The sequence below is a fragment of the Herpailurus yagouaroundi genome, unplaced genomic scaffold (genome assembly GCF_014898765.1).
Source record: "Herpailurus yagouaroundi ecotype Mexico unplaced genomic scaffold, PumYag 220, whole genome shotgun sequence".
Lineage (NCBI taxonomy): Eukaryota > Metazoa > Chordata > Mammalia > Carnivora > Felidae > Herpailurus > Herpailurus yagouaroundi.
This window is the reverse complement of record NW_024412451.1, coordinates 7,982,531-7,996,124: the sequence shown is the minus strand read 5'-3', so window position 1 is coordinate 7,996,124 and position 13,594 is coordinate 7,982,531. Positions and strand designations below refer to the sequence as shown.

General features: G+C 38.3%; 2 protein-coding genes across 2 annotated transcripts in view; both read left to right on the top strand.

Annotated features, from left to right (window-relative positions):
* The first annotated feature begins 261 nt into the window (after positions 1 to 261).
* LOC121018947 (zinc finger protein 677-like) overlaps positions 262 to 13,594 on the top strand; it is a 138,339-nt gene continuing 125,006 nt past the window's right edge. Inside the window, 3 exon segments of the mRNA XM_040458071.1 lie at positions 262 to 321; positions 2,670 to 2,731; positions 8,722 to 8,875. Coding sequence (XP_040314005.1) covers positions 2,717 to 2,731; positions 8,722 to 8,875 — 169 coding nt within the window. The 5' untranslated portion in view covers positions 262 to 321; positions 2,670 to 2,716.
* The window catches only part of LOC121018958 (zinc finger protein 677-like), a 1,938-nt gene continuing 1,202 nt past the window's right edge, over positions 12,859 to 13,594 (top strand). Inside the window, 1 exon segment of the mRNA XM_040458091.1 lies at positions 12,859 to 13,593. Coding sequence (XP_040314025.1) covers positions 13,160 to 13,593 — 434 coding nt within the window. The 5' untranslated portion in view covers positions 12,859 to 13,159.

Genomic DNA, 13,594 nt, shown 5'->3' with positions numbered 1-13,594 from the left:
ATGAATCCAAAAGCGGAACCCGAAACCGCCGGTCTGCAGGACAGAGGACCAAATGTCAGGCGAAGGACGGTGCCGGAGGCGAGACCCGGCTCGCCTAGGCCCCCGCCAGCACCCGCCACTTCCTAGACAGCTTCGGCCCCACCCCGAGATCGCCCCGCCCGTTCGCCTCGACGCACGCGCATGCGCGCCTTTCTGCAGACCCGGAAGTGGATCCCGCGGAGCAACGATCGAGCTGGCGGGAGTGAGTCTCCATTTTTCTGGATCTTGCCCTGGAGGCGTTCTTAGTCCCCGCCTCCACATCCAGATTTCGGGGATCGCCTGGTAAGGTAGAATCCTTGAACCCTCTCACCCCTCTCGCTGGGAGTTCGTCCCTTTCGCTTTCGCGGCGTTACCGTAAAACGTTTCGATCCCAGTCGCTCGGTGCGGGTCCCGGGTGTCCGCGTCGTTTCTGGTTAAAATCTCTCTGAGGCAGGTTCGGGCCAAGCCTTTCTGCCTCTGGCCCTTGCAGACCCCAGTGGCCTTGCCAGTCGCTTTCCTGCTCAGAACCTTTCTCTGACTCCCGAAACTCCCCTCTCCCCTCAACCGCGTCCGGCACAGTCGTCACTAGGAAGGTGGATGCAGGCCCTTCGCCCCGCCGAAGGGAGGGCGGAGTGGGGACAGAGATGGCAGGGGAAGACGCAGGAATCTGCGGAGTTAGAGGGTCATCGGAAAGTGTGGGGAGAAAGAACGGTGGGGATTCAAACAAAGGCTGCCACAGAGTAGGGTGAAACTTTTGGAAGAGGAATAGGGAGGGAAACGGAAATGGACTAAAGGACAGAAGAGAAACAAGGACACAGAGAGACTTATTCAGAGAACAAAACATGTAGCGATCTCAAACAAAGCACGGGACCCAAACGCTAGCGAGTACAGAAGATAGTAAGTTGTGAAGTACTGATTTGTGGCTCTATGATCTTGTTAATCTAAAATTTGGTAAATTTTTTCAGTTGTGCAGAAGAAAATGAGAGTTGTGAAACCTGGTGTTTGAGGCAACCGCGCTTTCTAAGGATTGCATCGGAAGATAATTCCATTTGCAACCCCTGCTCATCTAGAGGGCAGAGGCCTAGCTCAGTCAGTCAGTGGGGGAAGACTTTCTGTAACCACATGGTGCTTTTTACAGTGGCCATCATTAACAGTACTGTTTCTCTCCCCCTTTTTTCTGTGGCTCATGGCATTCTTTTCTAAACTTGATGTTATCCCCACACTTGTTTTATCTTTAATCTCAGAATCCATTGGCTATCTTTTTAATTTCCAAATTATTTTACCTCTTAATTTTATTGTTCAGATTATGAGTTTTACTTCCTAACCTATCATATATTGGAAGTATTCTGGATGTCTGTTAAAGAACTTTATAGTATTTCATTACACATCCGTTAAGGATGTTGATAATCTCTTAACACTCAAAACCTAGTTTAGCCAGTTAATTTAATATTCAACAGTTCTCTTCTTCCCCTAAGTTATCTTTTAAATTACCAAATGCTGAGCCCAAATCTCCAACTAAATAGATGTTCCCCTCAAGTCCCCTCCGCCTTCTCTGTACAGATGTTGAAGGGTGGTCTGGATTGATATGGAACTTTGTTCCAGCAGTGCTCATCTGTTCATAATACAGAGATTGCTCAGAGCTCATCCCCACAGGTGACCCTTTTTCATGTTTTCCAGGACTAGTAACTATTTGTAATTTCATATAGGTTTTCTGGAAAAGAGGAATTAAATGCTTGGGTTTGGTTAAACCCATGAAAGAGAAGCTTCTCTTGTTCAGGAATATGAACAGTAATCTGGAATTAGGATAAGCCCTTTGTACTTAAACCTGTCCAGACCACCTTTTCAGAATTTACTTACACACAGTTCTGCTCACTCTACTCAGATTTCTTAAGGCTAACTTGGTCAAATTACTCCCCTTTGGAGTGCACCCACCGGTAACGTGAGATGATAGGCCAAGAATTCTGAACCTGGGCTAATAAGATCCCTGAAATGATTTTCAGAATTGGGTGTGTGTTTGTCTTTGGCCATTTTCTAGGAGAGGGTGTGCAGTTATCATTAGAGTTTACAGTGTGGTCTAGTTCCAAAAATAATGAAAACCACTAAGAAAGAGGCAGGAGCATAGTCTTAGAGACAGGGATATGCCTCTGTTAGCTCCATCCTCTCTGTGTATCCTGGCTAAATCTTAAACATTTGATCGTGTCATCTTTTGACATTAAACCCTCTTACAGGCTTCCCATCACCATCAAGACAAAGATCTAAACTCTCAGTATGGCCACCAGGGAGCTCTGGAGCTGGGGTGACCCTTAAGAGTTATTCCAAATTGATGGCATGGACAGGCTTCTGTATCCTGCATCAACCATTCCTTGGATGCTGGCTGCCTAGGGAGGAGCCAAGAACTTGAATGAAGCAATTCCTTTTGGTCAAGTGCCAGGATAACGTAGACTGAGGAGTGTGTTGGTTTCAGCAGCGGGGAGGGCTTTCTGAAGGAATGCGTGAAAAATGCACCTGTTGGACTCCATATAAGACTTTATTGTCCCTGTTGCAATGGGCAGCAAAGAACTCTTTCTCCCACAGTGAGGTTCTATGTATTGTGGCAGAGGAAGGGGTTATGTTGATTCCAAACATTAAACAACATACCTTTTGCCACACAGTATAACCTTACCTGAGAAAGAAGACCAGAAGAGGGAAAAAAGGAGGAATGGCTCTTTTCCAGGTAAAAGTCATATTTTTCACTGATTGTTCTTTTTCCTAAAATGTCACACTTTGGACTCATTAATCTCTGTCTCCATAGTCTCCTGCCTAAATTATTTACTGACACCCATGGCCTTCTCCCTATTTCCTCTCATCTCCATGTAGATTCTATCTCACTGTGACCCAGTGACATGGCACTTGGGAAGACGCTCCTTTTAGGTGGTCATCCTGTGAGGGATTTTCTCCGCAGGCAGGAACTGGAGATGGGGAGTAGGCTCTGTGGTGTCCATGAGGTTGGGCAGTAAGGATTCTTCACAGACCCCTTCTGGATGCCCTTCAGCTCATATAAACCAGAATTAAAGAGATTACTATTATGTAAGTAATGGGTTAACATGTACAAGTACCTGAGAAACCCTGAAAAATAAGACGACTAACGGGGGAAGTTTGCTTGTCCAATTTTATAATGCCGTTTGATGTTAAACAAGGGAATCAGTGTGCTTCTGACTACAAAACATTAATATTTTGGAATAGAATGGGAAGTTCAAAGTAGGAATAAGGAATAGAGAGGGTGTTTTATTTAATTAACATAATTAGTTTTATTTCTTTGTTTTGTTTTTTTATTATTTTTTTTAATACATGAAGTTTATTGTCAAATTGGTTTCCATACAACATAATTAGTTTTAAAGTGTAGAATCAACCTATTTCTCTAACACTAAGTGTTCCTTGAATTATTTACAGCACATCCATCTCAAAAGACCATGGTGTTCCTTTAGGAACTCTTACACCATACATCTTTTAGATAAAAATGTTTATAACTTAACCAGACATAGGAGCAGAACTTTCTGTCATCAGAGAGGCTGATGCTCAATTTTCATTTTATGAATTATTGTTAAATATTGTTATTTTTATATTTTTCTGTTAAACTCCCCTAGAATATATATTTTTGTGGTTCAGTTCCACACAGGTATGTATTCTGGAAACTAAGAAGTAAAATACCTCCTTTGCTGTCATATCTTCCACCATCAATGATTGTCTTCATCAGGAAGTGGTGTTCTCTTTAGTGCAGATCTTCTAAAAATGCATTTATATATTATAATGCGATTTTAGAAAATATTCTTCTGTAAATGTTTTATCACATTTTCTGCAAATTTGAAATGTTTACATATGATATGTTTGGATGTTGTTTTCATGTTAGTAAACATAGAGATAACTGCTTTTTTTAGATCCTCATTGGAACATTCTGTAAGTGAAGATATGTGAGTCCTTTACAATTTCTTACTGTTACAAAGAATGCCATGGTTGCTGCTTCTGAGCAGGCCGACTTCACTATAGACTTCTAAGGATATCTTATGATTCTGCACCTTAAGCATGATTACCAGATTAATGGTGGTCTTTCTGAGGAGACAGACGTCCCACTTACTAAATAAAGATTTTTAAATCAACTGTCTTGAACATCCTCAGCTAAAGGAAAACATGGAAGAGAGCTAAGAAGTGGGGAAACAGTGTTTCAACATATAGAAAATATCAGTAAAGAGACAGAAATTATAGTAAAGGGAAGGAATAGAAATTCTAGAGTTGAAAGAGTATAAACACCAAAATTAGAAATTCACTAGAGGGTTCATTAGCAGATGGGCAATAAGAATAATCAGTGAACCTAAACATCGATTAACTGAAATTATCAAGCAGAAGAAAGGGAGAAAAAAGCTGAATAAAAGGGGAAAAAAAAGAAGAAAAATGACCAGAGACTAAGAAACCTTTATGATACTATCAAAAATACTTATGTACATATAATAGGAGTTCCAGAAGAAAAGGACAGAGAAAAAAGGTACAGAAAGAATATTTGAAGAAATAAGACCTGAAAACCTAATTGTATCAAAAACAACCTACATATTCAAAAAACCCAATGAACTTCAGCTCTGACAGGTGCATGGAGATCCCTGGCAGTCACATAATCAGTCAAATTTTATAAGACAAAAAAGAGAATGTGGAAAGCAGCAAGACAGAAAAACTTCTCGCATACAGGGATTCGGAATACGTTTAATGGCCTGTTTCTCATCAGAAACTGTGGAGGCCAGGAAGCATTCTCATGACATATTTATTTTATTTTATTTTTTTTAATTTTTTTTTCAACATTTATTTATTTTTGGGACAGAGACAGAGCATCAATGGGGGAGGGGCAGAGAGAGAGGGAGACACAGAATCGGAAACAGGCTCCAGGCTCCGAGCCATCAGCCCAGAGCCCGACGCGGGGCTCGAACTCACGGACCGCGAGATCGTGACCTGAGCTGAAGTCGGACGCTTAACCGACTGCGCCACCCAGGCGCCCCTCTCATGACGTATTTAAAGTTTGAAAGATTAAAAAAAAAAAAAAAATCTATGAGGAATTCGTTATCAGGCAAACTATGCTTTAAAATTGATAGCGTACTGTTTCCCATTCTGTGTCTCCCTCTCTCTCTGCCCCTCCCCCGTTCATGCTCTGTCTCTCTCTATCCCAAAAATAAATAAACGTTGAAAAAAAAAATTTAAAATTGATAGCGTAATTAAGAGCCTCCTACATGAACAAAAGCAGGTGGAGTTCACACTTACAGACTCAGCCTACGTGAAATACCAAATGGAGTTCTTCAGGCTGAAATGGGTAGTAATTACTGGTACATCACTAATAATAAAGAACACTAGTAAAGGTAACTACGTAAGTAAATACAAAAGCCAGTATTATATATTTGTTTTCTAAATCATTTTTTCCTATGTGTCTTAAAAGACAAATGTGTAAAACAATAAGCAAACCTGACTTTGAGTGAGTGAAACATCTGTTCATTTGTTATAAAGTAGTTTTGACAGTAACATAAAGGGAGACTGTATAGCAGCAGTTGTTGTATGCTATTAAAGCTAAGTTAATATCAACTAAACCGTAAACTGTAGTTCCCAGGATATCCACTCAGAAAATAACTTGAAAATAGACAAAAATAAATACAAAGGCAATCAAAATGTTACGCACACACATAGACACCGAAAGAAAGGAGGAATTATGAAAGAAAATAGACATACAAACAGCAGATGTCAGAAGTATCTCTTACCAGTTATAATTTAAAATATGCATAGATTAAACTCTTTAATAAAAGACAAAGGACTTGAGTTTTAAAAATGATTCCACTCTATGTCTATAAAAGGTTCACTTTTTTAAAGTCTTTATTTTTATTTTGAGAGAGAGGTTGAGTGGGGGAGTGGCTGAGACAAGGAGAGAGAGAATCTTAAGCAGTCTTCACACTGTCAGCACAGAACCAAATGCAGGGATCGAACTCATGAACTGTGAGATCATGACCTGAACTGAAATCGAGAGTCAGATGCTTAAGCGACTGAGCCACCCAGATGCTCCAAGGCTTACTTTAGGTACACAAATAGGTTGAAAGTGGAAAGATGGAAAAAGATATTCCATGCAGATAGTAATGAAACCTAGCTGGGTAATTATACAGATATCAGCCCAAATAGAGTTTAAGTTGTAAAATTGTTATCAACGATGTGGAAGGACCTATACTGAAAAAAGTGCTGATCCATCAGGAAGATAAAACAAGTATAAGCAATATGTACATGGAAGCAAAGCCCCCAAATTTTTGAAGCAACCATTGAGGAGATGGTTCTACAGTAGTTGGAGACCTCAATGCTCCCTTTTTTTAAATAATGCATAGAACAACCAGACATCAATAAGAAAGGAGTGAGCAATGCTGTAAACCAGCTAGCCTCCGCAGACACATACAGAACACTGCATCCAACAAAAACTGAAAAATTAGGAGTAGAAAGGAACTTAGTCTGAAAAAGTGTATTATTAAAATTCCATGGCTAACTTCATACTCAATGAACAGCTGAAAACTTCCCCTTAATATCAAGAACAAAACAAGTGTGACTCATTTTGCCACCACATATCAACACTACTGGAAGTTCTAGCCAGAGAAAACACAGAAGAAAAATAAATACAGTATGTCAAAATTGGAAAAGAAATCAAACTATATATTCATAGTATACATGATCTTCTACTTTGAAATAAAGATTCCTCAGACTTAGAATGAATTCATTGAAGTTACAAAATACAATATCAACACTCAAATTTAGTTGTATTTCTTCTGTACAGTAGCAATCAACAAATGGAAAGTAAGTAAACAATTCCATTTACAAGAGCAAGAAAATGAATGAGAATAAATGTAACCGAGGAAATGGAAGATTTATATACAGTGAAAACCAAAAAGTTGCTGAGGAAAATTAAAGAAAACTTAAATGTCAAGATATCCAGTGTTTGTGGATTGGAAGACTGTAAAATGTGAGTCCTCCCCAGAGCAGTATAAAGTAATACAGTCCTCAGCAAAATCCCAGCAGCATTTTTTGCCCAAATGGGAATCCTGATTCTAAAACTCATATTGAATTGGTAAGGATGCCACATAACCAAAATAAACATGAGAAAGAACAAAATTTGAGGACCTACAATTCCCGACATCAAACCTTCTACAATCACTTGGAGTAATCAAAAGTATAATTGCATCATAGGCTAGAAATATTGATCAAAGCGATAGAACCGAGTGTCCACAAGTAAACCCATACATCTATAATCCATTGCTTTTTTACAAGTGTGTCGAAAACAGTGGAAAAAGAATAGTCTTATAAATCGTACAACTAGTTGTCTGTGTGAGAATGAAATTGAAACTACCTTGTACCATATAAGGAAATCAATTCAGAATTAACGATTAAATGTAAGAGCTAAAACTATAAAAGTCTTAAGTGAAAACATAGGGGTAAATCTTTAGTACCTTAGGGTTGGCAGTGGATGTTTACACATGACCCCAAAAGCAAAAGAGAAAAAGACAAAGTAGATAAATTGGTCATCATCATAATTAATCATGTCTGTGCATTGAAGGACATTATCACATAAATGAATCGGTTTACTTAATGGGAGGAGATAATTTGCCAATCACATATCTACTAAGGGTCTAGAACCTAGAATATAAGAACGTATACCTTATATATTTCATTATACATTAACATGTACAATATATGAAGAACATATACAAGTCAACAACCAAAATACAAAGAACCCAACTTAAAAAATGGTCAAAGGATTTTAATAGCCATTTCTCCATAGAAGATACACAAAGGAAATAAGCACATGAAGAGATGTTCAGTGAAAGGAGTCATTAGTAAAATGCATATCAAAACCACAATGAGATACCATTTCACACCCACTAGCATGACTATTGTAAAACAACAACAAAAAAAAGTGTCTGTAAAGAGGTGGAGAAGTTAGAATCATGACACACCGTGTTAGAAAGTAGCTGCTGTGGAAAAGAGTGTGGCAGATTCTTAACAAAATTAAACCACGTGACCCAGTAATTACACTTCTAGGTATTTATATAACCAAAAGAATCGAAAACAAATATCTAAGCACTTACTTGTACTCGAAAGTTCATAGCAACTTACTAATATTAGCCAAAGTTGATAACAACGAAATGCCCGTCAGTAGTTGAGTGAATATGGTCTAGTCCTGCAGTGGAACACTCTGCAGCCAGAAGAAAGCAAATGTACCACTGATACATACTATATCATGGATGAACCCCAAACATTATTCTAAGTGAAAGAAGGCAGATGCAAAAGGTCACATTTTTGATACCATTCCATTCACATGAAAAGTCCAAAATCGGTAAATCCATAGAGACAAAGCATTAGTGGTTGCCAGGGACTGGGCAATAGGAAGCACCTGTTAAAGGGTAAAGGATTTCCTTTGGGGATGATGAAAATGTTTTCAGTCAGACAGAGGTGATGTTTGTGCAACATTGTGAATGCACTAAATGCCACTGAATGGTACTTTAAAATGGCTAATTTTATGTTAACTGTAGCTCATCAAAATTATTTTACACGGAAAGGGAACACTCACTCCAGCCTAGTCAGCCTTTACACATCTCTGCTTCTCTAATTTTGTGTCAAATAAGAACACTTTCCCTGTCCACTTGGTGAAGTGTCTTTTCTTTTCAGGGACGGTTGACATTCAGGGATGTAGCCATAGAGTTCTCTCAGGAGGAGTGGGAATGCCTGGACCCTGCTCAGAGGGTCTTGTACAGGGACGTGATGTTGGAGAACTACAGGAACCTGGTCTCCCTGGGTGAGGATAACTTCCCTCCAGAAGTCGGTAATTACTTTTTATGTCTTTGCATTTTCTACTGAGAGCCACTGTTTTGATCATAGGAGTTTCAAATTCCTGTTCTTAACCAACTAGAATTTAAAATCTGGGAGTTTGGGAAATAGGATTTAAAAACCCTTAAATTCTTAGTAAAGTCAACTCTCATTGACATCTTTAAAGATAAGGCTCAGAGAGAAGTTATTTAAAGTTGGGGGAAAAAAGGAAACCTTATAGTCAATTTTCATAAATATCTGATTCTGTGGTCTTACCCTTGTGCTTTTGGTTAGTCGTTCTTGGAAAAGAACCAGATCTCTGCATTCCTACAATAATCCTTAAGCATTCTGGCAGTTAGCTGATTAATTTTCAAAATAACGTTTTACACCCACATAAAATGAATGTCCTTTTTTCTTTGCGAACAAAGAGCTGGGAATGTATTCTTGAAGAGCAAAGCAGATCATGTTCTGTTTTTCTTTATAAATGGAAATCTCTTCTTGAGCTGAATATCATCTATGCCAGGACTGTGGAAAGTGAACTGAATATATGGGAAAATCCAGACAGGTGGGAATGTGTTGGGATGTGAGCACAAGTCAGAGCTCAGATGGGCACAGAGTAAGGAGCTCCAGTAAACATTGTTTGGGAAGGATCTGTGGGAAAATAAAAGCTTATTTCTTAGGAGCTTTCAAAGGAAATCCCCTGCCACCCCTACACACTTCTCATTCTGTTATTCAGATGAGTAAATCAAATATGTACAAGGTTAAACTCCAACTTTTAGAACCTATAACACAGCTACCTGGCCTCTCTGACCATACTGGTTCCGAGCTTTCAGAGGGACTGGGATGGCTGTCCCTAAGGACTCTTTTCCCTGATCTCTCTTGGTTCTCATTCCGTACAGGTCAGAGCTGAGGCCTCTGTAGTGCAGACCCCAGGACCTGTTCACTTTCCATTTCCATTTTGTATCCTTGGGAGAACTTCTAAGGAGACAAACAAAATGTAATCAATGTCTAATAAAGTAGAGCTAAAGTTTATTTCTTTCTTTCCTGGGCCATCCTGGCTTCTTGAGGTCTGGTGCTTTTGCATTAATTAGGAGGAAGTCGTGATGTGGATAATTCCAAAAAGTGAAATTCCAAAATTAGATGTAATTTACATATAGCGCAGCTTAACTGATATCTCTAGTTAGCTTTTCTATTGAAAAAACCTGTATTATTCCATAGATGTTTATTGTATTCTTAGTATACAGAAAGTACCATATTGATACATATATATGTATGTGTATATATATATATATTTTTTTTTTTCCTGCAGGAGGGGGGAGTTGTTTTAAGAACTCTACGCAGCAGCAATTTTTGTTTTGTTTTTAAGTAATCTCTGCACCCTTTTGATCCCTTCACCCATTTGTGCCACCATCCCCTCAACTTCCTGCCTCTAGTAACCACAAATATGCTCTCTCTATCTAAGAGGGGTTGTATTGTTTTTTTAAGATTCCACATATAAGAGAAATCATACTGTCTTGGTCTTGTACTCATTCTACTTGGTACAGTTTCCTCAGGGTCCGTCCCTTTTGTCACAAATGGCAAGATTCTACTCTTTTTTATGGCTGGATAATGTGTCATATACACACATCTTTATTTACCCATCAATGGACATTTAGATTGTGTCTGTGTCTCAGCTATTGTAAATAGTGCTGCAGTGAACATTAGAATGTTTCTATCTTTTTGAGTTAGTATTTTGATTTCTTCAGATAACTACTCAGAAGTAGAATTAGTGGATCACACAGTAGTGTGTGGCCACACCAATTTTGGCTCCAACCAATAGTGCACAAATTCTCCACCCATCACCAACACTTGTTTATTTCTTGTCTTTTTGATAATTGACATTCTAAGAGGTGTGAAGTGAAACCTGATTGTGATTTTGATTTGCATTTCCTTGATGATGAATGATGTTGAGCATCTTTTCATGGTCCTGTTGGCCATCTCTAAGTCTTTGGAAAATGTATATTCACATCTTCTGCCCATTTCTTAAATTGGGTTATTTGAGCATTTTTGGGTAATATTTTAGATTACCAGTCCATTGTCAGATACATGATTTGCTAATATTTTCTCCTATTCGGTAGGTTCCCTTTGTATTTTGTTGAAAAGGTGTTCTTTTGCTATGCAGACACTTTTTAGTTTGATGTAGTCCCACTTACTTTTGGTTTTGTTGATTTATCTTTTGGTGTCAACAGTCAAAAAAACAAAAACAAAACCATCATTCCCGGGATCTGTGTCAAGGAGCTCTTCCTATACCCCTATCTTATAGGAATTTTATGGTTTAAGGTCTTAAGTTTAAGTCTTTAATGCATTGTGAGTTAATTATCGTGTATGATGTCAGACAGTGGTCCAGTTTCACTCTTTTGCCTGTGGCTGTCCAGTTTTCCCAAACCATCTATTAAATAGATTGTGCTTTCCCCATTGTATAGTCTTTTCTCCTTTGTTGTAAATTTAGTGACCATCTGTGTGAGTTTATTTCTGGGCTCTATTTTGTTTTGGTGATCTATGTGTCTATTAGATTTATGCTAATACCACACTGTTTTAATTACCACAGATTTGTAATCAGGGTGTTGAAATCAGGGAATGTGATGCCTCCAGCTTTGTTCTTCTTTCTCAAGATGCTTTCACTTTGCAGGGTCTTTTGAGGTTCCATACATATTTTAGGATTTCTCTGTTTCATGTGTAGGTTTTTATGTGGACATAAATTTCAACTTATTTGTGTAAATACCAAGGAGTGCAATTGCTACATCACATTTGAGAGTATGTTTAGTTTTGTAAGAACGTGCAAACTGTCTTCTAGACTGGTGCACCATTTTGCGTTCCCACCGGCAATGAATAAGAATTCTTATTGGTCCACATTCTCACTAGTATTTGTGTTAGTGTTCTGGATTTTGGCCGTTCACCTAAATGTGTAGTGATAACTCATTGTTACATATTTACCTCAGTTAAATTTATGACTTTTTTTAAAAAACATTTTTGAGAGAGAGCGTGATTTGGGTAGGGACAGAGAGAGAGTGAGAGAATCCGAGGTAGGCTCCAGTCTCAGAGCTGTCAGCAAAGAGCCCGACATGGGTTTCAAAACTAAAAACCATGCAATCATGACATGAGTCAAAGTCGGACCTTCGAACGATTGAGCCACCCAGGCCGCCCCTATGGCATTCTTTAAACTGAGTGTTTTTGATATCTTGAGAACGTATTTTTTTAAGTTACTGCTTTAGTCAGAGGGATATCATCAATTTGATTTGTCATAGGTTTTTAAATAATGATACATTATTTTTGTGAGCTTGTGTGTCTCAGTCAGTTAAGCGTCTTGACTCTGGATTTTGTCTGAGGTCATGATCTCACAGTTCCTGAATTCGAGTCTGGCATTGTGCAGTGTGCTTACAGTGTGAAGACTGCTTGATATTCTCTCTCTTCCTGCCCCTCCTGTATTCACAAGCTTGCTCTCACTCTCTAAGTGAATAAACTTAAAAAAAAAAAAAATTCTTGTACATGTCTCCTGGAACATGTATCTATTATATAATTCTTTTGATTATATACCTGGAAAAGGAATTCGTGGGATATTTAGTTTGATAATTTTTAGAGCAAATACTGAAATAGAGGTAAGCCTACAGTCTTCTTATAATACCATACTGTCTCCCTGTTGAATGTTTTCTACTGTTACTTCATACCCGTAGTATAAGTTCTTACAGAATGAGTCACTATTATGCCTGTTGCTAAATCAGTTCCTTTTTCTAACATCAGGCTTTAAACTTATAACACAATCATATTCCCATAGATGTGCAAGTACAAGCACTGTCCCCACATTTATAGAAAGAAAACTTAAAAACATTGTAAATAACAATAGTGTTTGAAGTCTATGCTTGAGAAACTTCCTGTATTCATTATAAAATAATATTTTGGTGTTAATTATGGAATTTAGTAGAAAATATTTACCTTCCAATTCTATTTGATAGGGAGTTTTGCTGGATTTGCAATCAAGGAATTATCACCAATACAGGACATTAATAAAGGAGAATTTTACCACTTAGTGATATTGGAGAGAAATGAAAGTCATGACATCCAGGATTTTGATCTCCAGGAAGTCTGGGAAAATAGGCACGAGTTTGAAAATCACGGGGGATATGATGCAAGAAATTACAAAGAAGTGCCTTTGACCCATAACAAAAATGTCACATGGAGAAAAGATCAAAAACTTAATCAGCTCTCAGTTGCTCTTCCTCAAAAGCAGTGTGCTTCTGTAAGAAATAATACATACCTGTATTTCATGGATTATGAGCCATTTGTAAGGAATGTATTAAAAATGGACAATAATAGAAGTGGTGCTGGAAACCAGTACATAAACTGCGTGGAAAATAGAATTGGATTAAGTTTGCAGGCACATCTGGCTGAACTGCAGACATTTCACAGTGAGGAGAAAATGTATGAATGTAATCCAACTGAGAAGTCTGTCAGCAATGGTTCCTCAGTCTCCCCACTTGAAAGAATTCCTCCCAGGACCCAAAACATTTGGAGTAAGTCCAGGAAGATTTTTAAATATCGTTTGTTACCTGCACAAGACAGGAAAGCACACACTAGGGGAAAATCTTACAAATGTAATGAATGTGGGAAGGTTTTTAGCAAAAGCTCAAACCTCATGAGTCATGAAAGAATTCATTCTGGACAGAGACCTTATAAATGTAATGACTGTGGCAAAGCCTTT